This window comes from Tauraco erythrolophus, chromosome 9, assembly GCF_009769465.1.
Source record: "Tauraco erythrolophus isolate bTauEry1 chromosome 9, bTauEry1.pri, whole genome shotgun sequence".
NCBI lineage: Eukaryota > Metazoa > Chordata > Aves > Musophagiformes > Musophagidae > Tauraco > Tauraco erythrolophus.
The window spans coordinates 10,856,456-10,883,221 of NC_141473.1; the positions used below are offsets into that span (position 1 = coordinate 10,856,456).

The 26,766-nt window shown below is 40.6% G+C and overlaps 2 protein-coding genes across 6 annotated transcripts in view; one reads left to right on the top strand and one right to left on the bottom strand.

Moving 5' to 3' along the window:
- VTI1A (vesicle transport through interaction with t-SNAREs 1A) overlaps positions 1 to 13,322 on the bottom strand; it is a 274,883-nt gene extending 261,561 nt beyond the window's left edge. For all 4 annotated transcript variants that reach the window (XM_086616753.1, XM_086616752.1, XM_086616755.1 and 1 more), the window contains exons 1-3: positions 13,192 to 13,322; positions 4,913 to 4,971; positions 84 to 194 (exon numbers count right to left, since the gene is read on the bottom strand). In XM_086616753.1, coding sequence (XP_086472879.1) covers positions 84 to 194; positions 4,913 to 4,971; positions 13,192 to 13,285 — 264 coding nt within the window. In that variant the 5' untranslated portion in view covers positions 13,286 to 13,322. The remainder of the gene's footprint in view (positions 1 to 83; positions 195 to 4,912; positions 4,972 to 13,191) is intronic.
- Positions 13,323 to 13,927: 605 nt separating this feature from the next.
- Positions 13,928 to 25,690, top strand: ZDHHC6 (zDHHC palmitoyltransferase 6). Of its 2 annotated transcripts, XM_086616615.1 has the most exons (10): positions 13,928 to 14,176; positions 15,560 to 15,651; positions 17,947 to 18,106; positions 19,356 to 19,517; positions 20,135 to 20,188; positions 22,102 to 22,269; positions 22,589 to 22,630; positions 23,034 to 23,179; positions 23,268 to 23,311; positions 25,138 to 25,690. In XM_086616615.1, the coding sequence occupies exons 1-10, from the start codon at positions 13,928 to 13,930 to the stop codon at positions 25,239 to 25,241; spliced, it is 1,221 nt and encodes a 406-aa protein (XP_086472741.1). In that variant the 3' UTR covers positions 25,242 to 25,690. The 2 variants fall into 2 exon arrangements, with proteins under 2 accessions (XP_086472741.1, XP_086472742.1); XM_086616616.1 differs by lacking the exon at positions 22,589 to 22,630 and having other exon boundaries at positions 13,986 to 14,176.
- The last annotated feature ends 1,076 nt before the right edge of the window (positions 25,691 to 26,766 follow it).

A 26,766-nucleotide genomic window follows, 5' to 3' on the forward strand; every position in this document is an offset into this window, starting at 1 on the left:
CTCTCAGTTGCCTGAATACCTGCATTATTATATTAAAAACATTCTCATAGATGTCTTCTTTATGTAATATGTTAAAAACTCACGAAATCAGCTTCAAGTTTTCCCATTTCTTGTTTGTAGCTTCTCATTCGACTGCTGTACATTCCTCGGCTTTGAGGTGGGATCTCTCGAACTTCAAGTTCCATCTGCTCAAGCTAGCAAGTAAAAACAAAGAAGAGACATGTAAATCAAAAAGGTAATTAAAGCAAGGATTAATTTAGCTAAATTGTTCACAAACACTAGGAAATATTCCTTCTTTATCATGAAAAATATTGTTTATTCTGCAATATATAAACAATTTATCAAAATCTTTACACAGCCTTAAGTCAAGAAATAAGTGAAAAAAATAATATTATTAACACTTAGAAGGGATTATTCTAGTCAAACATTTCTAGATTTCAATCCGAATGTGATGAATACATTTTGTTACAAGAAAATAGTAAAACTGAGGTTAAATAGCTTCCTGCAAATGAGCATAGTTCAGAAGAAAGCCTATCTCCATCTAGCTGCGTGGTTTTGGAAACTCTTGGCTGAAAAAGGTCATTTGGTTTTATACACACACACACATACGTGTATATATAGATGTATATGAGTACAAACATGTGTGTGTGTATATACATGTTTAAAGTTTTATTTGCCACTAGCCTCTATGTTTAATAAAATAAATTTTGTTCATTTAAATATTGCTCCCTCAGCAGAATTGCAAAGCCTTAACTGACTGCCTAAATCTGCATTCCAAACCTGTGTGTAGGTATATTAAATAGCTGAATTTCAGGGTTTAATGACAATATGACTCAAGAACTCTAACAGAGTTGAATGCTTTAAAATGTCAGAGATATATTCTATCTTTCAAAAGCTTTTTCTATTTATTCTTGCCATATAGAATACTAAGGAGCCTGTAACATAAGACTATGGCACAGAGGTACAGAAAAATCGAAAGGAGTTATAAACCAGGGTTGAGCTGCCTGCTAATTACCTGACCATTGGCTCATGTAGCCTCCACTACATGGTGCTGTCCATTCAGGAATTCTGTCTGGCACAGCTGAAGAAGCCCTTAACCTGCCTTTTAAAATCTTTCCAGCTTACTCTAAAAAGATAAAAGAATACCTCTCCTTGGCTGCTCTAGGCACCTGAAACAATATTTACTCACCTCCTACTGGTCTCGGTTGAGAAACATGGCATTGGAACAGAAAGGCCTTTCAACTAGGGTCCCACGCTACTGGTTACAGGACTTCACAAGGGACAGCTACAGTTTATTCTTACGTAATCGCTTGCTTACACTTTGAAATTTCATCCTCATATCATAAGAAAAGCATCTGAATTTAATCAATGGAATTACCAGATACTCAAGTCATTCCGCCTGATCTATTCTGATTATACAAAATTATATTCAATAATAAACTGTAAAGCAGACTTTAATTAAATAGTAATGAATTGAAACATATAAAGCAATTTCTAATTCTACGCAGTTCTTTGGCTCAGGCTTAACTTTCCAAAGGGGTATTATAAATTAAACTGATAGCTGGAGTTAATGGCTTATTTCTTATCAATTTCATCTCAATATATTTCATCTGAAGTGCTCTAAAAGCATAGAAAACATTCCTCTCATATATATAGAAAATTATATGTGCAAGGTCAGGATACTTAAATGAATTCTCAATTCTTATCTACTACATAAAAACGCAAACATTTCCCAGTGAATACAGAATTTGGAGCAAGAACCAGATCACGGTCCCTGAAATTGAAAATGTTCATTCTAAAGTGTCAGTATCAGAGAGTGTAAGGTCCAAGGAATAATGAGGAACCATGCATAACCAATGTTTAACATTTTTTTTGTCATTATGAGATTAAACTTACACATTTTGTATCTGGGCTGTTAAATTTCCATGCAAAGTCATGCACAAGATAGTGGTCCAAGCAGGTGCGAACCTAAATGCAACCTAATTTCATGCATCTTCACTTTCAGACTCATATTATTGGTCACAAAATTGTATTTTTCATACACAAGCAAGAACAGAGCTAAATTCTACTAAAAGCTAAGAATAATCTGGCACTTAAATATCAAAACATCTGTAGAAGCTCAAGGTTTCTTTAGAAAACCTAAAAGCTCAAAACTTCTGTTATTGCTTATGTTCAAACTCACTACCACTGTGCTGAAGCTCAGCATTTTGGCACCCAACTCTTGACCAGGTCATATCCTTAAGGCTTCTCAGGTGTTTAATCTAGCAGGTTTGTTCTCGACAACACCCAGTACACTCACAGCATCGAATTCAGCATAAAGCAGAGCAGCCACTGGTATTTCCATTCAAAAATACAACACAGTAAGGTAGCACTGCTGATGTTGTCCATTGAGACTCCAAAATAAGCCTCCCCCTCCCACAGGAACTTTTCTACATGGAAATTGCTCTGGAGAGTTGCTAGCATTTCATGAAATTTGTAAGTTTTGGTATTTTATTCCGATTCTAAAGTCATGGAACTAAAATAGAGATCTATATTTAAAAAAACCAAGTGTCTAAATAAGAATAACCTAGCATCTGCAACACTAAATTCACATGCATTATTAAAAAGCCAAGTGTCTAGATAAAAATAACCTGGAATTTGCAACACAACAATTTTATGTTGTGCCCCTCATAAAACATAAAGGCAAATAACACACAGACAATTTTTTCTTCTTAAAAGCAAAATTTCACTCCAAAAATGCTAATTCCAGCTCTTCTAGCACATGCTAGATTTTACACTTAAAGTACATCCCTAAGGTTATCACAACATTCACCTTTCTTAAAAACCTGGTAAAAAATAACATTCAGATACTCCACACAGGATGTAGAATGACAGGATTTCTCTCCAGAGATCTCTTAACAGCTCTGGCTTGAAAAGGCAGCCTGGGAGCCTGAAAAGTTTTGGTGTCAGTTCTGCACATAGATCAAATCAATTACCCCAGTGATTTTACCCAAACAAAGCAGACAGTGTTTTGAAACAACCAATGGTTAGTCAATATAAATAAACTATCTCTACAATAATATTTATGGTATATGAGACTGTCATTTCCTAGCCAAGGAGGAAATAAACCAAAATTGGCTAAATCCAGCTTTGACTGCTCAAGACAATGAAGCAAACCAATGTATGAAAACTATCAGTAGCAAGGGATTAGGTTTATTTTGATTTTCTACTGTAGCCTTTAGTTTAAAAGAGGATCTTTTTAATCAGTTCTGTTATTATCAGGTTTGTTCAAATTGGTTTTTAAACCCAAGCCTTGACATTAATCACAAACATGATAGGTAATTGCTTAAAGGCAATAATTGAATTAAGCACCTGTCTAGCAGCATTAGCAATGCCATCTAAAACAAAAGCGTGAAAGAAAAGCCAGTACATTAAGATCATCATTAGGATAAAAGAACAGATACAGGATTTACTTTTTAATCTTGTAATACATACAAATTTCGATGATCTTTTTCTGACATAAGGAGAAAAGTAATGAGCCATTAACTCAATTTCTGCTCCTTCCAATCTTACTATGAGTAGAAAACTAAATTTGAATTATTTTTCATCAGACCACCCATGCTACCATTTCCCTGTACTGCTATGCTTTTTTGCCATGTCAAGATGTAGTGAAAGGGAGATGAAAAACATTTCTAGATTTTTATTTTCTTTCAGATGCTTGAATATTAAAGTGTCCAGAAGGTCTTAATATACCTTCAGAACATCTTAATTAGATGAGACAGTAATTTTACTGTGTTTCTCACTGAGAATACCAAATCAGAGAGGTTAGGCACCTTGTCATCCTCATGGAGTAAACCTGCAGTGGAGTCATCCCAAGATCCAGCTTTCCTGGATGCTATTCCAATGGTCTACAACACTAATCCAATTCTTAAATCATAAGCACCAGGTACGTCAACAAACACTTTAGAGAACTTTTTCTTCCTATGCCACTTTAAAAAGTTAATTTCAGTGTCACTGTTTAGTTAGTAACCAAATCATTGATTCAAGTTGCTCAATCATAAGAACTTCCAGGCTAGGAGAACTAATTTCCGTTCCCTAGCCTAACAGTCAGATTACATTTCTGACACTAGATGAACTAATTTCCGTTCCCTAGCCTAACAGTCAGATTACATTTCTGACACTAGATGGACCAAATTCATTTGTAAGCAATAAACAAAAGCAGCTTCTGGCAAGGAACTATTGGCTATGTGGGGAAAAGCCAATCTCAACTGTCACCAACACCTTCGCTCACTTACTCCACATCTACAAAACTTTACATTTACAGTCCATCCAGATGGAGCACATGACAGGCTGTAATGGGAAAAAAATAAATGAAAAAAAAGTCACAGTTTTTTAACACATATTGCTTTCTTCTGCCGGTGCAGACCACTAACTAATGCTTGGTTAATATATATACTCTTCTCAGATCAGTAACCCACACTACCATTGCCCCCTTGGCCTCAAAAACTACCTTTATGCCTCACTCACTAAACGAGAGAAAAAGATCTGCTGTTCTACAAGATAATCAGATAGATTAAATCAAGAAGATGCATGGGTCCTACAAGAAAACAAACCTAAACAGTCCAGGTGTGTAAACATTTAATTCAATTCCGAAAGTAAAAGAACTAATCCACAACTCAAAGCCTGCAGCAACCTGTAATAGCTTACTGCAATAATGCAAACCTTAAATCACTTCACACAAGGTTAACAAAGGATATGCTCCTCTTGGGTATTTCATATCATCAAGTAAGAACTACTTCAAAAATACTACTTCAATTTCTAATATATTATTGTTAAGTATTTTTAGGACATCCTGTGTGTTAAATGTTACCACTAATAATCCTATTATTTTCCCTAGGAATTTGCAGTTAACACACGAATAGCCAAAACATACCAGTTCCCTTGCTTCTTCGAGCTGTTTCTCAACATTTGCAACCATCTGCTTCTTGTCATCTGAAACAGAATTGTGAAAAAAACAATATAATTGTGCACTTGCCATGAAAGAAAAATATACCATTTCAAAAGCTTATATGTACCAGCTAAAACTGACTCAAGGAATTTATTCTGTGTGACATCATCATGCACTGTGTTACTCACATTAGTAATTAAAAAAAAAAAAAAAAAGGAGATTAGAGACTCCTTGAAGTCTTCTCCTTTGATATGCAGCATTTGCTAGTTAGGAAAGCAGCTACAGCTGCTCCAGTTGCAGGAGATACGTCTCAGCAGGCACTTGCTGGGTGTGCGCAAATGCATGAGAAGGCACATACTTACGCCAAATGGAAAAAAAAAAAAAATGGTTTAAGAACAAAGGCTTATCCTATTTATTCGCAAAATATGAGATGCACAAAACCAAGCATCCCACTTCTAATGAATGCAGGCACTGAAGAAAACTGAGGTTTCTATTCGCCTGCTCCCATGCTGGCTCTAGAATCCTGTTTCTTCTGCTTCAACAGAAACAAAATGAAATGTCATGGGAACTACACGAAAACCACTGTTTTCTAGTAGCAGTAAAAATGTAAATTAGTAATAAAAAATGAAAATGTTAAAAAATTGAAATCAGTTATAAGCTATACGTAGCAATCCTCATTTGCCAGGTTCCTCAACAGTCTATATCCCAACTGCAGAGAGCATGTCTGACTTTCGAGCTGCCTCTAACCATCCATTTCCCGCCAGAGAACCCGATATGAACTGAGAACTGAGATTCAGCGTCACATCTGCCAAATATTCCGATTGCTTGACCACTTGGTTTGTTACAGCATGAGAGGGGACTTTCTGATGAATATTCAGTCACCGGATAATAAGAAGTCCCCACATTGCTTAACGACTGTGGGCATTCAAGGGCTGCAATACTGCCATTTGCACCACCCCGTGCCCCTCTCAAGGGGACATCTTCCATCCTTCTGACTGTAAATCCACACACCGTCTCAATGAAGTTAACCACAAAACTCTGAACATACAACCCTTTACACCACTGTTCATTTGAAACCAAGAGCATCGTGAGACATCTGTGCTGGTGGTTTGCCTGATGAAGCAGATAAAGTGAATTGAACAAAAGTATCTCCAGTCCTTGCTCCCCAGAGATCATGATGGGTAAGTCCACGCTGGCACAAGAGATTTTACTGTGTATCTTTAGACTTTGTGGTTTTCTTTTTTAGCATGAATTCCTCTGCTTCTCTTCCACATGATTTCTTTGTATCCTAGAACTGACACATTAAAGACCAAAAGAGACTATCTGATGATCTCCTTTGATCCTCTGCATGCCACTGAATTTCAAGACAGACTCCTTTTATTAAATATATATAATTTAGCTTCTCACAGGCTGAAATGCTTTATTTTTAAGCAAACGTAGTGCCATAGGCAGGAATGGGGAGATGCTGAGGTAACAACCAAAATCAGAATTTCTGCTGTGCAAAGTAAAACATGCCCTTAAAACAACCTTCCTTAAAAGCAACAGAACCACTTCTGAAAGGACTATACTGCTACAGTTTTTGGTGAAGCATCCCCAGCATAAGTCAATCACGTTTCAGCTGAGCCCTCCCACCACTGTTCCACAGTACCCTGCATTGCATTTGCATGGGCCTATCCATCTATCTTCTCATTTACCTCAGATACTCTATACTCTCATCTAATGACACATGAACATCACAACCTGTCCTTCAGTTACATATATTGGAGCTCTGCCAGCAGAAAGGATCACCTTCAGGATCATCTTTCCACCTTTAAGATAATGCAGAGATCATTGCAAACAACCAGCTACACAAGGACTTTTAGAAAAGCTGTCCTCTGATGATACAACAGTATGTCTGGCAAAACATAGCTAGAACAAAATCCTGAAGAACATTAAAGCCCTCTGAGTAAAGGGAACTCTGCCAGTGACACGGGTGAGAAGTTACTACATCCTTCCAAACAGTTTCCCTTCTTATCCTTGAAAGAGTCCTAGAATTTTAACAAGTAACCCTCTCTACAAAGCTAAAGCCATGGAAAAACAGCATCTTTCTTGCAAATCTGGAAATCACACTGCCCTGTCTGGTGGATGCTACTACAGCAGAAGAAGTAAGAAATGCTCATTTCTGTGCAGCACTTCAGTTCTCTGCTAGCAATGTCTTCTGAATTTCTCACTAGGCTCTCAGGATGGCACCTGAGACTAAACCAAAAAGAAAGAAGAATCTGCCACTTGTTTGCCTGCACATTTCAATTCTCCTATCCAGCATCCCAGAACACCTCTGTTCTTTCTTCGTTTGGAAGTGGGCAAGATGATAATGGATGAAAGGAAAAAGGAAGGTAAGATACAAAACACACAATACCATTTTATTGAAGCTGAAATAAAATTTAAATATATAGCGGCAGAAAATAAACATACAATGTGCAATTGCAGTATTTCCCCAAGTTTTACTGGATTACAATTTCCATACACATTAAGTAACCTGAAATGTAGGGATATAAAGTTGGAGTTTTGGGGAAGATATTTCATGCTTGTCGTGGCTTAACTCAGTCAGCAATTAAACACCACACAGCTGCTCACTCACTCTCCCTCACACCCAGGAAACGGGGAAGAGAATTGAAGGGGAAAAGGGAAGGAGACTTGTGGGTTGAGATAAGAACAATTTAATAATAATAATAATAGTAATAATAATAAATGAAAAGCAATAATGAGAGAATAATACTACATGAATATATACATATATAGTTATAACAATATACACAAACAAGTGATGCACAGTGTAATTCCTCACCATCCAGTGACAAATGCCTGTCCCGTCCTGGCAAGCAATCCCAAAACACCTAGATAAGTCCCAACACCACAATCCTGGATGAGTGAGTGGCACGACAAGAGAGCAGGAAAGAGACAGAACTCCGAGAAACTGAGAGTGCCCTCAGAAGAGCATCCCAAACTTCTTGGTCCATCCTTACCTACCTACTGGGCATGACACTGCATGATATGGAATGCTTCACTGGCCGATTTGGCCCTCAATCTTCAGTCTTAAGTTCAAATAATAAGAGGCATTGTGGGCCCTTTGTCCCAGCCATGCTGCCCCCCAATCTGTTGTGCTCCTGCACACTGGCAAAACACGGGAAGCTGAAAAGTCCTTGATGTCTCGGTACCAACTATAATCATCAGTGTGCTATCAACATTCTTCTCGTAACAAATCCCATACTAAATCCAAAACACAGAGCTCTTCTAGCTGCTAAAAACTACCTCTGTCCCAGCTGAACCCAGGACAATGCTGCACAAATTCTGTGTGTACTTGTGATTACAAGAACTACCTAGCACTCCACTGGCAACTAAGATCTCATCTATCCACAGAGATATTAAGGTACAGACCTTTGGCAGGGAAAAGTCATTAGTACACAAGGAGGGGTCTGGCTGAAACCGCTCCCATAAAATTGAGGGGGTATTCAAATGATCTTCAATCGTTTAGAGTGAATTAAACTTTAACCCAACTCCAGAGTTGCAGTTCAACATTGTCCCAGATTTATCAATACATAATCACCCAGACGGTGACCAGAGCAACTGCTGGGAGCGAGGCCGACTGACAACAGGCTTTTGTTGTTCCTTCAAATACAGATGCGTGAGCAGGCACATGGCAACACGCTGGCACTGCAGCTCTGGAGCAATATCTTCATGGATTTCCAGAAAAGCAGCTGAACTTACAGCAACTTCTGATCCTCTAGGGCACACAATACCATGTAGTCCCAGAAGAAGAGGCAGTAGGATCCAACAGGGTCACTTTGGTAAGGAAAAGCAAGCCTACCAAAGTATAAGTATCATCCACTTGGTTTTGCTTTCTTCTATTCCTCAAGCCGCATCCATGTAAAATCCTAGTGGGAGTATGCTGCCTGGAACCACTTGCCTGCCAGACTATCAATACCTCTAGACCTGTTGTTGTTATCAGCAACAGAAGCATTACCTACAACACTGTCAGAAAGTACTTGCTGGAATGGTTTTCAGACCATTTACTTTCAGTTTTCTCACCGTGGTTAAGCTAAGGAAACAACTTATTTCACAGTCAGAATCCCCATAGAAAGGAGGGCACAATATCCACAGGATGACTTGTTCAGAGACTGCAGATGAGGTCAGAGGGAGTTACCCAGAGTAAGAGAAGCTTGCCACTAATCTAGTAGATCGGGACAAACAAGGTATGATCTAATTAAAGATCCTCATACTAACTGTATTACTCCACTGTGTCTTAGTAGTTTTCAATCTGCCTACTTGATCATTTCCTTAAATACACTTCCATCATAAGAAATGATGAAAAGGGGTTTTTATAACTTTTTTCTTAATTCAGAATTGATAATATCCTTTAAAGAAAATAAAAAACAATGATCCATCAAATACATCTAAATTCAGAATAGAATTTTTTGTCTCCACATTGCCAGACAGAATGTCTTAAAGAAAATATTGCATGTAGCTTGTATAATTTCACTGGTCAAATTGACAAAATATGGATAAAGACTGGAAACAAAAGCATTTTTTTCCTCTGGGTAAGGATCGCAAACAAAGAAATCCATTCTGCATTTGTACACAAGGTTTTATCACTTTCTTAAAAGAAACAAGCTTTTACTACATTTTCCTTGGTTCTTTCAGCTTTGCCCTTGCATGAGTCACCGCTTTCTCTTGCAAAATACAGCTGTTACAGAAAGGCAGAAATCTTCCTACAAGTGTAGAAACATAACACGGCACTGGTTTGATCTCGCAATCAATGAAGAGATTAAAAAAATCTGAACCAAGACCGAGGAGCCTCCTTGCTTGTGGAATTGCTTCTTTTTATTAGTATACGGTGAGGAAGAGATTGAGTAACAAAGGGCTTCAGTTCATAGACAGCTTGCAGATTTTGCTACGCTGGCTGAGGTGATTTACATGCTCATCACTGCCAGAAGTTGATGTCCAACAGCAGAGAAAAATGGAACAATATATGCTTTTCTCTCTTTGGGTTACAAAACTGGGTTCGAGAGGCACAATATAACAAGCCAGACCTGAAACGGAGACAGTAAACTCCAGTACAGTACAACTGAAAATTAAAGGTGGGGCTTTCTTCAGCTAAATCTGTTAGAGACTGAAATACAGTGCTTTGATTGCCCAGTAGAAAATGCAGGCATCGAGTTATCAGAAGAATGACAGCATTGAAGTCTAAAACTATCACGACTCAGCAGCCACTGTGCTGGGAAAAGGCTAAATATCACAATTTATGCTGATAAAACTCTCTTTCAGATCAAGCAATCAAAATTTACATAAAGTTTTGGTCACAAGACAGATGCTTCACTGAAACACCAAGGAACATTAATAAAACACATCAGCCAATGATTTTCATTCTTCAAAGAAATGCAGCAGCATCACAGAAAAAAGCCATTTCTCTGTTTAGAACACTTTCTTTAATTCTCCAGATGTTTGCCTCAACAGAAGACATCTCTTCCCAAGACATTCTGTTGTCCCTGCTACTTATTGTTTCTGTCGTATCAGAGTGCCCTTGTTACATTTCTTGCTGAACTATTTATGCATTTGTGACAATAGAACTGTTTGTTGAGCCATCATCCTCCTAGAACACAAGACCATATCAAGTCCTGACAACACCAAATGCAGGAATGTTGCAAAAGCAATTATCCAGTATTTCTCCAATTCAACTGAATGCGAAGCTTACAGCAGGTCCATCTTGGGTAGCAGAGGAAATAAACCAATCAACAGACTTCAGGAGATGTCTCTGCATTATACAGAAGTAGCACAAGTCCTTACACTTTTCGTCCTGCTTCTTCCAGCGTGGAGGAAGAAGGCCATCAGCAATCTCTCTCAAGTCACTGCTGCTGAAAACTGCCACCTCACGGGCATCTCTCTTCATGTCCCCCTCCCACCTCATAATCCTCTTTTTGAGGCTCTCCCAGTCATCTCTGCAAGAACTAATTGGAACTTCTGGTGATGAAGAAGCAAAGATCTTGCAAATATTCCTATTAAGAAACAAGGGAAAAATGTGTATTTAAAATATTTCTGATTAAAGTGTTCAGCATAGTCAGAGATTTACTTTTTTTTTTCCCCAGGTAGTCAAATGGCTCTGTTGGCTAAGACTGCAATTTGTTTTGAAGTCATACATGAATTTTTTGCTGATGAAAGACAGAACTGCCCTGAAAACGAAGCGATGCACTCACTCATAAACATACGGTGCAAGAAGTAGCTATAAGCAAGCCAGTCTAAATCACGTATGACCAGCCTCAAATCCTAACATGGAAAAGCCATTTCTTTAAAAAAAAAAAAATAGTAAAATTAACTATTGTCTTATCTTGAAGCCATTTAGCCCACTATTACACTACTGATCCCACAGGGAACATGCATTCTTTCTCCTCTGAGAGGACAGCAAATTCTAAAAAAAACTTCCAATGACCACAAAAAAGAACCATGGTTTCAAAGCCTGGTGCTTCTAGGCTATGTCACTGCTTAAAACGATACTCTTTAAACATCTCATATTTAAAGTCCAAAGTGGGAAATAATACCTTGAACAGGTACTTTACACTAGTGAAGAATTCACTGCACACCCTCAGTACATTGTTCCAGTGGCCATTTACAGGTTAAATATCATTTCTCAACAGACTAAATTACACCAGGCCTAAATTTCAATCGCAGGAACTATTTGGATCTCTCCCTTCTTCATTTGCAAGTGTCCATTACAAAACAGAAAAAGCTTTCTACCTCATAATCACCTGCAGATTGTGACTGAATTATCTTCCCGTGTGTCCTTTTTGTTAAGCTCAACAGCGAAGCAGTTTTGTTAAGCCAAGGAAACGGTATAGTTTCCTGTTTTTCAATCGTGACTGTGGTTGATCACTGAATCCCAATGTATCAGAAGACTTTCTAACTTGCTAAGATTAGAATTGGACATAACCTTCCAGAATCAGACAGATTTTTACTCAAAATCCCGCTGTTTATTTATTTCAGATGTATTTTGGACCTCTGAATTAACGTTGCACTGAGATCATATGTTTTAGTGGACCACCTACCTCGAATCCTGTTTAGAGTCACTACTTCATCACTTCATGATGTGTTTCCCACCCTAAAAGCAGGCTGTTATTCCTTGGTCCTGGATGCATGATATTTTTTCTTTTAGTCATGTGGAAAAGTATACCGTTAGCGTGTGTTTATTCCCTCCTTATATGACATCCACTTGTACAATTTAAATATCCTAAAGCTTTGGGAAATGTGTATAGGATGCGGAGACATAAATATTGAATGATCTGGAAACAGAACAGGCATTAAGCTAAGCTACAAAAGAAACAGATGGGAAATCTACTAGTTTCAGCTTCCCTGTCTCACACTAGGAGCCCTATATCAGGGCACCAATTCGTATGCACTAGAAGATTCAGCTGGAACAGTTAAAGCGATGATCATTTTCAGTTTTCTACCCTTTTATGACTTCTGTAGTCATTATTGTCTCTACTGCAGGGACACATTATGAATCAGACCACGAATGCTGCAAGCTACTGACAAACAGATTAAAGTAAATGAACACTGAATTCTTTGCATCTACACCTACATGTGAGTCGCCACAGTCAGTTATTCAAATCAAATGTTTCAAACACGGGGCAGCAAAAATACAGATTCATATTAAACCATGCATAAATTCCGTCTATGCCAAACAAAACAGGCTTGATTTCCATTACTGACGTTGTGGCACGATCACAACAAAAAGCGTTCGGTAGCAGCGCTGGTGCAGGAAACACCACCCAGCTGCGACCCCCGCTCTGCTCAGCCCTTCCTCCAGCTGCACTGACATAACCCTGCGCCACCCCACAGCAGGTGAGAAGGGCCGATCCCGGCAGCTGAGCAGCAAACTACGTCCTGCCAGGTTGTTAACACGTCCACGAGACGACTCGCTCGCTGCTCGAACAGACGCGCACCCGGGGCGGGGAGGTGAATCCTCGTTCTGCTGCGGGCTGAGCAAGAAAACACACTCGGGTGACGGGACGCACGGACAGCCCACGCTAAAAACACACCAACAGCCCCGTCACGACCCCAAGCGCTTGGGATGCTCCGGGAGCCGCAGAGGCTCCTCCAGACGGGCAGGACGGGCCTGCAGCGGGAGCCGCGAAGGCGGAGAGCAGCGCGGGCGGGAGCCCCACACGCCGGGCCACGACGGCCCCTCCGCCGCGCCGGGCCAGCAGCCCCCCGCGCCGCGGGCGCCCGCCGCTCACCTCCTACCAGCTTGGGCACCTTCCCGATCCTGCCCGTGATCTCGGCCGTCAGCACCGCGAAGTCCTGCTCGTAGCTCTCGAAATCGGAAGACATGGTGGCGGCGGCGGTGCCCGGGGAGGCCGCAGCCCCGTTGCTCTCCGCGGATGCGCCGCGCTCAGCCGGGCGCGCTCAGCCGCTCCGCACCGAGGCGCTTCCGCGTTCTGCTACCAGCAAAGGTGTCCCCCCGCCTCCGGGCTCCGAGCCGCGGGTTCCGGAGAAACTCTCCGGCCCCGCTCGGGTGCTTAGACCCGCACGGCGGCGCTCGCCGCTGGCGCCCCGGCGCCCGCGGGCAGTGTTCGCTCGGGGGTCGAGCTGCAGGCCCGCAGGTGGAGGCAGGGGCGCGCTCACGCCTTGCAGCCCCGCATCCAGCAGCGCCCCGCCTCGTAACCCCGTCCTCCAAAGGCTGTGGGACGCTGTTTCCCGGCGGGATCATATTGTCAGCGGACCGCCGGGAGGTGGCGGCTGACCCGGAGGCGGCGGCGAGCGCGCGTTGTGTTCCTCCCGCCTCCCCGGGCCGGCGGGGCGGGGCCGAGGGCCAGTGGGCCCCGGCGCCTCCCCTTCCCCTTCCCTTTCCCCTTCCCGTTCCTCGCGGCGCTGCTTCTCCCTCGGCAGCCGCCGGGACGGCGGGAGGCTGAGCGTGGCGGGAGCCATGCGCGGCGGCGGCGGCGCGGCGACGGGCAGGCGGCGGTAGCGGCCATGGGCGGGCCGGGGGGGCTGCGGCAGGCGCGGCGGCTGTGCCACTGGGGGCCGCTGGTGGCCCTGGCCGTCGTGGCCGTGTGCTCCGCCACCGCCATGGCGGACGCCGCGCTGTGGTACTGGCCCCTGGACACCGCCGGGGGAAGCGTCAACTTCCTCATGCTCCTCAACTGGACCGTCATGATCCTCTACAACTACTTCAGCGCCATGTTTGTCGGCCCGGGGTACGTCCCTCTGGGGTGGACGCCGGTAAGCGCTGGCTCTCGATCGCCTCCTGCCCGGGCCGGGCTCGGCGGGGCGCGGGCGGCGGGGCGGCAGTGCCGTGCGGGGGGCCCGGGCCGGGGCCGGCCTCTCCGCGAGGAGCGTGTGCCCACATCAGAAAGACAGTAGAGATGGAGTGTCTTTTGATGCCGCCGGTTCCCCGTTCTCCCCGAAGAATGCAGCCAGCCCCTCAGGCCACTCTTTCTCCTTATCTTGTTTCGACATCTCCACTTTCTGCCTCTCTTCAGCTCCGCTGCTGCTTCCAGCGTTTCAAGTATGCTCCAGCTTACTCCATCCGTTCCTTGTTCTGTCAGTTACAGGGATCTGGGGCTGAACGGTAATGCTTCTTTATTGGCAGTATTCCTTATGTTTTGTAGGTGCTTCTCAAAGCAAAACAACAGGAAATAAGTCCTGTTAACCGGGAATGGGAACTTCAAGGTTATCCGCAGGCTCATGCAGGCACTGTTGTATTGATGACTTTTCTGCTAGTAATAAGGATTAAAAGAACTTCATTTAGCAAATTTAGTTGGTTTTTTTTTTAATATGAGCCAGAAAATGACGTGTGTATTTTAAATTTAATACAATATCATAAGGCAAGGTAGAATCTTGCATTTCCTTTTCTTCAGTAATCTCTTGGAAGAGTAGTAGTCAAGGACCAGAACGATACAGGTTCAGTATCTCAAGACAGCTGGCCAGGGTTTATGTTCCAGGGGCATGATATGAAGATTAGTAACAATCACATTTCTACTTGGGGAATGTTTCTCAGGACACAGTCCAGTGAGGAGAGGATCCTGATGTAATCCTAGCAGGACAACTGGGTATTCCACTTCGTGAACAGAAGATTTTGGCCAGCGTCACTACTTGCTATCTACAAGTCTGTCTGTCTCTCGTCTTACTGTAGTTAGTGTACGTAAGACAGAGAGAGTGGCAAACAAGCTAATTGAAGACTAATGCGCGCCAGTACTGTATCTTAGTAGTAAGCCTAGATTGCTAGATTTTATGCTCATGGCATAAAATAGAAAGAGAAGATGCACAAGCTTTTTTTTTTTTAATTATAAAGACTTCATGCTGCTTTTTACTTTCAGAACTTCACTATGAAACCCTGCTTGTACAGTTGCTTTTCTGATGTAAGAACTGTTTATTTCTTTTAGCAACCATCACTTTCAACAGTGGAAGATGGTTTGTGTTGATAGCCAAGAGATTATTTCATTTTATGTTTTTCTCTCCTCTCCACCTACTATTAAATAGGGTTGGGTTATGAAACACACCCTGTCAGAAGAAAGCGAAGATGCTTAGGTTAGGGAAATGCCAAGATATGTATTGCTGGTAGAATTATGTATATGTATAACACGCCTATTCTTCTGTTTAAAGGAAAAATCTCAGGATTGCATGTATCTCCAATACTGTAAAGTGTGTCAGTCTTACAAGGCACCACGTTCACACCACTGTCGAAAGTGTAACAGGTACTGTCTGTCTTTAAAATTGGTTTAAATCCATATTAAAGCACCTTGTACTCTAATGACACGAGCTATTAATATAATTTGTTTTTCCAAGTCTTGTATTGTGCATTTTTAAAAGACTTCCATATGAACACCATACTGTACCCATTTCAAATATTTTTGCTTTCTCACTGTATGATTTCTGTATGGTTTTACTGTGTTTTAGTTTAATATATAAATATGTCTTTAACGTTTTATTTTTAGCTTGAAATCAGTTCCTCTTCAGAACTTCTTGGCAATATTAACAAAACATTGCAGTACTGTTTCAGAGAAGTGAGCCTGTGTAAATACTTAACAATCTTTGGGTCCTTTATAAGTTCTGAGTCCAAACATTCACCTGCTCAGGGAGTAGAAAAACCTATTCTGTCATTTTTCCAAATGGGAGTTATTTGTTGATTAGGGGCTGTTCTTTACTTTTCACTAAAGATTTGATTTTTTTTGAGGAGAGTCTGCATGTTAAGTGAACTTGTAAGTTCACTTAACTGATAAGCCTTCTGGATGAACTTAAAAAGTTTGTGGCTAGTTATGTGTTAGTCTTCCAGCATACTTGTTCTGAGGTAAGGGATGCCTTTATAATAAACAGCCGCGCTGAAATTTAGTGCAGCTTGAAAAGAGCAAGCCACTTCAGCTGTCTGCAGTCCAGGCTGTAGTTGCATTTGTCTTGGTTTTACTGGGCAGGTCCTCCTCTGAAGGACTATTAGAGAGTGTGGTAAGATGATGTTGTAAGATATGCATTCATTTGTTATTTGTGTAAACACAAGGTGCACAGTCAGTGCGCTTCCGGAAAGTAGAGACTGAAACTCTAGAGCAGTGCTGTAATTTGGCTGCATCATCCTGAGGTTTAAAATTAGTCTCTTTTCCTGGAGTGACTTACCAGGATCTGCTGCTGTTTTCTCTGATGGTCTTCGCAAAAGCAAGTTCTTTAAATAATTTATTTTTTGTCAAATAAAACTGAAGAAATTGCAGCACATTCTCCAAATCATTTTGCTGATACACTTTAAGAATTTTCTGCCCCCTCCACTCTAGCCAAAGTAACTCATGCCACATGTATTTCTAGCCTCTTGCAATGAAGTGGGTAACTTTAACCACCACTGAAGGCCTTCTGTGCTAGGGCAAGTTTCAGTGCACGAATGGAGTCGCTTCTTGTGGCCCACCTGAGTGGGGTGAGGTTTCTAGCTAACATCTAGGAACTTGTTCAGAAACACTTGTGCTTATAATTATGACTACATGTTCAAGAACTTGTGCAGTGGCATTCAAGCATATGCTAATGAAGAATAACAAACTCTTTAAAAGGGAGAAACTGAACTTCCTATTGCCAACGCACTAGCTTAGAAGATAATGAGATCAGTAGTTCCAAAACAGTGTATTTTCAGAGGAGCTGGATATTTGTGTATTTCAATCCATTGTTTATCACTCAGGTTTAATTTGTGGTTTTTTTTTTTCTGTTTATTTTTCTGAATGTATTTGATCTGAAACATCAGGGATATTGTTCTAAGCTACTTGGAATCATCAAAAAAGTAACACAGGTTTGGTGCAGGTGAATTGCAACGTTATAATTAGTGACTTTTACAGCTGCTAAGTTGAATCAATGCAATTTGGGATGTGGACAAATCTTTTATCAGATATTTTTTCTGCACCTGTAAGCTAAACCAAAATAACCAGCTTTATACTGAATACAAGAGTGTGTCTAGGGTGTTTATGTTTGTTAAACAGATTTTGAAAACAATTTACAGTAGTATAAGATCACTACACAGCAATTAGTGAAGCTTTCAAAGGGTCTGCTACTGAAAAGAAAGAGACATTAACACACTTCTGTCTATGTAGTTTTATGTTTCTTTTGCAAGTAGCTCACAGGGGATTTGATGTTTCCTTTATTTTCCTGGTGTGCTTATTTAAAAAAATGGGCAATAATATTAGTGCTTAATTATTGTGCTTATAGTTCTTAAACTTCCCATTCTAGGCTTCTGTCTCCGGAATATGGTATTTATTAGCAACTAGCAAGTTTGAGTAAAGAGGGGGGATAATTAGGGAGAGTAGGACCTGGGAGAACTTTTTGGTTTGCTTTCTTTCACGCTACAACATGAAATATCATTCTAAATAGCAACAAAAATAGTCACTGTTGTGTTGATCTGTTGGAAATTGGTGGATTTAAATGAAGGAATGGAGGTCAAGTGCTAGAAAGTTAGTTTTCCTTTCCTTTGAGCTTTTTGGAAAAACAATGTAGTGTCCTCTATGTTAATCAATACTTACTCTTCACAGATGTGTAATGAAGATGGATCACCATTGTCCTTGGATCAACAACTGTTGTGGATACCAGAATCATGCATCTTTCACTCTGTTTCTCCTCTTAGCTCCACTGGGATGCATTCACGCTTCTTTCATATTTGTTATGACTATGTACACTCAGCTTTACAACAGAGTAAGGAAACATAATTAAATGCTTAAAATATTGTTTAAGTCAGATGGGTATTTTATTTCTGGAAGTGTGAGATGATTTGGTTTCTTGAGAAGCAGCATGTGGAATTCCTTCTTGTTCTTTCAACATGTACACTCAGTTCTGCTCTCCGCCTGTGAGAAGTATGTTCATTAATTAGAGGAGGATTCAGAGAAAGTTGTTTTTATTTTCTCTCCTTCCTCCCCCTCTTACTTGTTATAATCACTAGGAGTTTCCTAGAGCTTTCCATTGACTGAAGGTAGCTTCTGAGTAGTACTTTCTGTAGAGAGGAGACAGGCTGTGTTTTGGCTGGCACAGAAGCTAGCTGTTATTTATTCCCGACGCACAAGTTAGGTGCTATTTATTTTCATTTGCTTGCTACCTTTTTAGAATTGTATCTCTCTTCAAGGGGGGGAAAAAAGTACATTATTTTTGGAACCAAAAATAAATTATGTTGAATTTGTCTTTAAATGGGGAAATTTGACTGCAGCAATAATGAGAAAAGCTTGTTCTGGAATGTATCCCTTATCTCAGATCCATGGTTAAGATGATAAGCTTTGATTTTTGGCTTTTGTGGCTGCGATGAAGAGCTGGAAAACATGAACTGAGTGTAACAGATGAAGGCTGTGTGTTGTATCTGCAGAGCAGTAATGTTGAGAACTGCTGTCTGCTAAAGCTTTCAGAGGAAAAACCTGTTGTCGTGGGTTAGGTTGAACTCTTTTGCTTTGAGAAAGCCCTGTCTGTTTTGCCCAGGACCATGGTTGGTGGGTGCTCCCTCTGTTCTTGTCTCAACCCTCAGTCCCTTTGGTTTTTTTTTTTTCTCTTCTCTCTACTGGAGAAGGAGAGACTGTGTGAGTTTTAGTTGCTGGATCAGCCTAAAACCACCACACCTGTAGCGCTTCCATTGAAAATGGATGCTGTGATATGCCAACAATTTCCATCTGAAACTGGTGAATGCGTTTTTGTTAATGTACCATAGTTCAGATTTTTGGGCAGATTTTTAGGCCTAACGTGGAGCTCGCAAGATGGTGATTTTGGCCTACATCTAGCAAAGAATGTATTTCTGAAGAGAAAAACCTTTTGAATGCATTTTTTTTTTTAATTATTCCACTTGCATTATAAACCTATCAGAACTTGGGCACCTACCTTCAAAGCCAGATTTCTTTTGGATGATCTGTTTTGTTTCAGCAGTTGGAATGTTCTAGAGCTGAATGATGCTATTTTCTCTTTGCAGATATCTTTTGGGTGGAGTTCTGTAAAGATTGATATGAGTGCAGCCAAAAGAGACCCTCGACCCATTATTCCCTTTGGACTGTCTGCATTTGCTGCATCTTTATTTGCCTTAGGACTGGCATTAGGAACAACTATTGCCGTTGGCATGCTGTTTATTATCCAGGTAAGTTTGTGGCTTCTATTACAAAGAAATTAAAATCTGTAAGTTTTGCCTGGTTGTGGAGCAGACACAGATTTCAGAATGGAGATGAGAGCAGTTGTCTAGAGCTTATGTTGCGGTGTAACTTTTCCAGGGTTGTATGTTGCTTTCTCCCAGTTCCTCTGTTGTTACTGCAATTATTTTATTTTTCCTTATGAGAGAAGTTAGAGATGAAAATGTTAATGAACTAAGAAAATATGAGATGGGCTTTATAAACTCTCTGGAAAAGGCAAAATACTTGGTATTTCAAGAGTACATGCCCCTGTCCCTGAAAACTGGTATAAATATGCCTGATATATTACTTCAAATGTTTGAGATCTTTGGAAGGAAACAAAAATGCACATTTTAGGCATAAACTGAAATACTATGTGATACTGTCTAAGTGTATAGTTCTAGAGGATAACATTAGCATGTATCTATGCTAAATCTTCATTTTGAATGTTTCGTATGTTTCAGTTAAACCTGTGAGAGTTGCTCTGTTGTTTAAAGCAAATTTGGTTTGTTAAATCAAGTTTTCTTCGCCTAGCTGATGTATTTCTGCAGAAAATCAATGCTAATTTCACGTAACACTTTTATTTTAGATGAAAGTCATTTTGACAAATAAAACTTCAATCGAGTCCTGGATTGAAGAAAAGGTAAGCTTTTATTACACTATTCTCGTACTGTATTGTTACAAAGTTTATTCTCCATGTTTTGTTTATTATTTTGTTTATTATTTGTTTTTGTTTATTCTCCATTTTTTGTTTCACATCTCTGAATTTAAACCAAAGGTGTCATTTCAGTTCACCGCTGACTTAACACCTACAGCCAGCTTTTCCCTTACTGTCTCTGAAAGTCACTGCGATAGATGTGAAATCAGATAACTGCAGAGATTTTGCTTTTCTTTTTTGTTTAGGGGAATTGGTGTGAACGTAGAAAAATATTTGCTTTTAGGAGACTTTGCTTATCTGTTTGGAACATACGGATGTTTTACTCTGAAACTTGTCTTTGCTTCTTATGCTTGCCTGGGTCTTTAATTGTCCACCTCCCCTAACCATTCTAGGTGACATGTTTTGGCTCATGATTTTCCTTGTTTCCTATCTCTCTGATCAAACTTGGGAGGATTTTCCTTGATTTTGAAGAATTACTAGAAAATAATGAGATACCTAGTCTTCTCTTCTTTTAAACTTCTCTTTGATTACCAGATCCTTTTAAAGGTTTTCACAAGATTTTTTTGGAAGATGTATAGCCAAGCAGCAGAAGCTAAGGTTTAGAGGAAGCAAAACTGACTCAATGTTTACAAACTGGTCCGGTGCTACCAAGTTACTTTGTCTAAGTACACAAGCATTTCACTATTATCTTGTTGTCGCTTATTCTGTGTCAAAATTTGCGTCAGGATCTTGACAGTGAATAAGTTCCTAAGAACTGTGATGCCTTCTCTTTGCATGGAATCTAGCTTAGCTGGATCCTGGTCCTATTAGAATCATAAAATGGGTTGGGTTGGAAGGGACCTCAAAGATCATCTAGTTCCAACCCCCCTGCCATGGGCAGAGAAACCCTCCACTACACCAGGTTGCCCAAAGCCTCATCCAACCTGGCCTTGAACACTTCCAGGGATGGGCCATCCACTACTTCTCTGGGCAACCTGTTCCAGTACCTCACCACCCTCAGAGTGAAAAATTTCTTCCTTATATCTAATCTAAATCTGCCCTCCTTCAGTTGCCCCTTGTCCTATCACTACACACCCTTGTAAAAAGTCCCTCTCCAGCTTTCCTGTAGGCCCCCTTTAGGTACTGGAAGGCTGCAATAGGATCACCCTGGAGCCTTCTCTTCTCCAGGCTGAACAGCCCCAACTCTCTCAGCCCGTCTTCATAGCAGAGGTGCTCCAGCCCTCGGATCATCTCGGTGGCCCTCCTCTGGCCTCGTTCCAGCAGCTCCGTGTCCTTCTTGTGTTGGGGACTCCAGAGCTGAACGCGGTAGACCCTTGAGTAATAGGAACGTAAAGGAAAGAAAACCCCGTTTCAACTATATAGTGGAATTTAGAATAATCTGTTAAATTTTTTTTTGCTGCGAACCACAGGCAATGCCTGAGCGCTCCATGAAGACGTTCGTTATTGCCGCGAGAAGAACCGGCTGTTCCGCGGCCGCGCCGCGAGATGGCGCCGTTACCGCGGGCACGAGGCGCCCCCGCGCGCCGCCGGCGTTGGGTTGCGCTCGTGGTGGTCGGTCGGGGAATGCTGAGCCGGCGAGGCTGTGTGCGTGACGTCAGTCTTCGGAAAAAGGCATAAAATAAAACTAAGAAAGCGTGGGGTGGGCTCTCCGGTGTTAACCAGCTCGCTCCGTTAAACAGGAACGGGGTCAGAGCCGAACCGGGCGCTGCCGAGTGCCATGGTGGTTGTAAGTATTTTGAAAAGCCGGGGCTGGCGTAGCGGGATGCACTGCTCTTGCCTCAAAACGTTTGCCTTTACATCTCATGGTCTCATGCAGGGCTTATGATCTGGCCGCCTTAATATTTGCAGTTCGTAGGGTATGGTTTTCATATACTGTATTTTTTTTAATTGTTCTCCAGGCCAAAGACAGAATCCAGTACTACCAAACGGGTGAGACCTTTGTTTTTCCCTATGACATGGGGAGTAAATGGAAGAACTTCAAGCAAGTGTTTACGTGGTCTGGGATTCCTGAGGGAGACGGCCTGGATTGGCCAGTAAGAGATGGCTGTCATCAATACAGTTTAACGGTAACTGGTCTTTGGTGATATCTTAGAGTTAATCCTCCTCGCTATCCAATTGTCTGCTTTCCTTTGCAGTAATATGCCAGCTTTTTAAATAACTGAAATAGACTGTCTAGTAATACATATACTTGAGAAACAGGAGTTGTGTCAAATGTTCTCCTGTTTTTGATAGACTAAAAAGTTATGCTTTTGTGAGTGATTTTAAATGCTAATGATATTTCCTGCGTTTGTTGAATCATTTTGATACCTGAATTCACTTTGTGTTGAATACATAAGGCCTCTTAAACTAAACACTGCTTAAATTTCTATTTATAATCGTTTATAGATAGAGCAACTGAAACAGAAAGCAGACAAGCGAGTAAGAAGTGTAAGTATTTGTGAAGTTTGATCTGAATTAACTTTGAAATATCAGTATAAATAAATTTAAGTAATTGCTGAGACTATTTCTTTTCTTGATTTTTTTTTTTTTTAACCTAGCATTTAAATAAAGGCTTTGTGTTTGTACACAGTGTGCTGCAAGCTCTGCTTAATTAAACTTAGCATTTAGCTTTCTTTACCTTTGCTCCTTAATTTCCAGATGGTAAGAAAGGTGTAATAAAGATGACTGTACTTCATTGTTAAGCAGTTAATTTAGAGTCCCTTTGACAGCCATTGTCATTATGCTCAAGTCTAACAGTGTGCTTGAATCGATTTTTCTTTTTTAGTATGAAACTGTCAGCAAGGCCATAACTTCTTACAATAATATTGCCATGTTCTGTTCAAATTTGTAGGTGCGGTATCGAGCCTTAGAAGATTACAGTGGTGTCTGCTGTCCTGTGACTAAAGGTGTTAAAACATTCTTCACAACACCATGCACTGAAGAACCTAGAATTGCACTGAGTAAAGGGGATCTGATTTTAGCCACAAGAGGCTTAAAGTTAGTGGCTCCACACCTTTATGTTTGATTAAAAGAAATATTGAGATGAGTTCTGGTATCTAATTACATATTACACTTTCTTCCCCAGACACTGGATGTATGGTGAGAAGATTCTCGACTCAGCTGCTGATGGTATGAAGCAGTTATTTTCACTTTTTCTGTTGAAAATTACAAATCAGTTTTATAGCTGTCTAGAAGTGTGGAGAACGTTACATGTTCTGTTCTCAAAACATATAATGTGTGGCCCTACTGGCGTTAGCTTCTCTCCCCTCTAAAACCACATTCACAGTTTTGACTCTTTGCGGCTGGTATACTTGCCAGCTTTGACAAACATTAAATCAATCTGTCAGACTGAAAGAACACTTATCTAGTAGTTTGTTGAAGGTTGAGTGGGAAAGGGTGCACTTCTTCAGGGTCTAAAGGTCTTAACTTTTTCTTAGAATACAAAGAAGTTAATGAGGATTTTTTTTTAATATAATTAAATAGTGGTCTTTCTTAAACACATTCAGATTTCCTGCTTAAACGCTGCGTATACGTATAAGACCTGGGATTACTCTTTGCGCATCTTAAAAGTGAGGAGACTTACGTCTTTGGTTTGAGGTCAATTTCAAGGATTTTGATATGCATTTATGAAACTAACAACTACAGCTATCAAAGATATTAAAGGGTCCTACTGGTCTGCAGAGAGACAACATCTTACAGCCGCTGCAGTGACATTTTTGCATTTTTTACTTTAGCACGCCTTAGGATTGAGCTAAAACTTTATCTGCCAGAGGGTGTGTTGGATTCTGTTGTCTCTTCCAAACAATTTTGCATGCTCATTCCTGTTGGCAAAAGAGAGGCAGCCAACAGCCACTACACTGAAGGCATCCATGCTTTTCATGGGAGGTCTGAGACCTTCATGGGCTAGAAGCGCTTCAGCAGCTCAGTCCAATTAACTCTTTCAAATATCAAACCTAAATGAGTCATTGAATGAGCATGGTAATAGTTTGTATTGTGTTGCTTATTGTGAAGATTAGCAGGAGATATCTGTGCTATATCAAATGTGTTTTGTTTTTTTTTTTTTTAATCAGGTGAAATGTGATCTGGGTGGGGAACTTGGTGTGTACTGAGAGGCTGGATTAGAATTCAAAATAAGCAGTGTTTTGGAGAACTAGGCTTCAAAAACAGGATGAGACTTGTTAGGAATGTATAGCAAAATGCTGTAAATAGGCAGGAATAACAAGCTGTACTGTAGCAAGATGGAAAAATTAATGATTAAGTAGTGATTGTTCTGAGGAAAAAGAGAGTCGATCATAGACTTAAGATGAGTCAACACTTGCAAAAAAAGAGAAAAGCACATAGCTTACCAGATGCATGAAGTAATTCTTCTGTCCTACTCAGCATTGGCAGAGACTCAGCTGAAAGACTGCCAGAAGTAAAAGTGGTTGCTGCATCTCAAGAAAGAGGAAAATCAGCTGTAAAGGGTTGAGAGGAAAACAATAAGAATAATCAGAGTACTAGAAAATGTGGCTTAAAAGGGAAAGCTGAAAAAACTGGAGTCGCTTATATGGAGAGAGAAAGGAGACAGGAGAAAGTCAGGGTATGTGCAAATAGTCATCAGCTGTATGAGAGCGTGTTGTAGAGAAGGTTGTTAACTGCTCCCTATGTCCCTGGTGTGTAGAAAGAGGAGTTGTAAACTTGAATTATAGACAGAAAGAGTCAGATGGGGTATTAGGAAAAAGTTTCTAATAGTGAGGAAGGTAGAGCACTGGAAAACTTTGGGGATCTCTGAAAACATTTTAGGCAGTGGGAGAGAATCCATGCGTCCCAGGCAATGATGTTATGAATGACTTAGGTGTCCTGCCTTGGAAAAGAAAATAACCTAGGTAACCTCTTGATGTCTCTTCCAGTCCTGTGTTTTTCATCTATAGTGGGTCACGTTTGTTCCAAGTTAATGCAACTTTTCATGTCTTAAGGTGGAATAAGAGAACGAGGCTGGTTCCCTAGGAAATGCGTGGAAAAATGCCAATATGACTCTGAAACGGATCAACCCGTGGATGGAGAGAAGAAAAACAGATAGCCTTCTCATTTTTTAAATGGAATTTTTACTTCAGAGCATAATCCTTTACTTGAAATTTTTCTGTGTATTACTTTAGACTTATGCAATGAATATGTTAGGACAAGGTTTTCTTCTTGCAGCTGAAAGGGTTGGATATGCCCGTGCCATTGTTTGCATACTTTTTTTAACAATAAATAATTGAAGAAGCCATTCAGTGGATTGCCTTCAAGATGCGTCTTTTTCATCCCGAGTCAGGTTTTTTTTTCTTTTTGCTGTTTAAATTGCATTCTGAGGTTTCACATCTTAGTTTTTTTCTCCTCAATTGCATCTGATTGTGATGCGTGCTGCTTATCTTTTGTATTTTACTTTCTCTGAAGCTGCCCCTGAAAACTATAAAGTAAACATCTGATTCAAATTCAAGATAAGATTTGTTACCTGTGACTTTCAATGATGTGAATTGTCCACCTCAAATAAATGATACATTCATATTCACTTGTGGATCTAATTCTTCTTAGCCCTACAAGAACTTGTTTATAGGCATGGGAATGTGAACTGACTGGGAAGTAAAGATTTCACTGTTAAAAGTTGCTTTTCAAGGTTAGAAAGACTTCAGCTCTTGCTATAACAATATTCTGTGCTTTTAATGGCAAAAAATACAGCCAGCTGTATCTGCCCCTTCTGAAATCTGAGCATGTACCCAAGAGACTAGGGTTCTTGATCCATCTTAGAGTGAAAAGAAGCAGTGCCAAGCGTGAAAATTTTTGTGAGCCTAGTTGCTAATAAGTTGCTAATAACCCTTCCTAAAGCATTTTTATTTAGCATCTAGTACAGATTATTAGAAGGAAGACCTGAAAATGGAGTATCCTGTACCAGCTGAAGGCGTTCTACATGTATGCTGAATGCAGCAGGTGGTTTTGTTCTGTTAGCCAGTCTAGTTCATGTCACATGTTGAGTCTTTGCAAATTACTGTTTTAACCTAACGTCTGGTTTACCTCCACCTGCAGAAGTAATCTCAGGCAGATGAACATTTCTTAAGCAATATTAACTGTATATCGAAATAACTACATACAGACAAGCCAGCATTACTCCTGGATGCTTTTACTCAAACTCTTTCTCTCTGGCACAAAGCCAGGTTTTTGTTACCTCCAGCCTGCTGTGCGTTACTGCTGATGGTGAGCTGTAATCCGAGGCTGTTTCTGAGCTGTGGTAATGGGGAGTCAGTGTTCAGTTTCAGTAGTTTGCAAGCAGGTGCTTTTCCCCTCTGGAAAAGAAAGCGCTTATTTTCTAGAAGCAGGCGTCATTAGACAGATAGGAGGGTCTCATGCTCCTAGTTTCCCTGCTAGCAAGAGCTGTTTGGGAATATGAACAGAAATTAATATGAAAACATCTAAACTGTATGGAATATTCAGTCTCAACTGTGATAGTTTCTATTCAGTGCCTGTGGAGTCTAGAACCAAACAAAGATTACAAAAATAATCTTGTCTTCCAGATGAGGAAGCTGGCAGCTAAGGACTTCTTGTTCTTGACTTGTAAATGATTAAAAAGC

Coding starts and splice junctions, on each gene's coding strand:
- ZDHHC6 (XM_086616615.1), top strand. CDS start 13,928: ATGGGCGGGCCGGGGGGGCTGCGGCAGGCGCGGCGGCTGTGCCACTGG. Junction 15,652..17,946: donor CACTGTCGAAAGTGTAACAG/GTACTGTCTGTC, acceptor TACTCTTCACAG/ATGTGTAATGAAGATGGATC. Junction 22,631..23,033: donor CAGACAAGCGAGTAAGAAGT/GTAAGTATTTGT, acceptor TCAAATTTGTAG/GTGCGGTATCGAGCCTTAGA.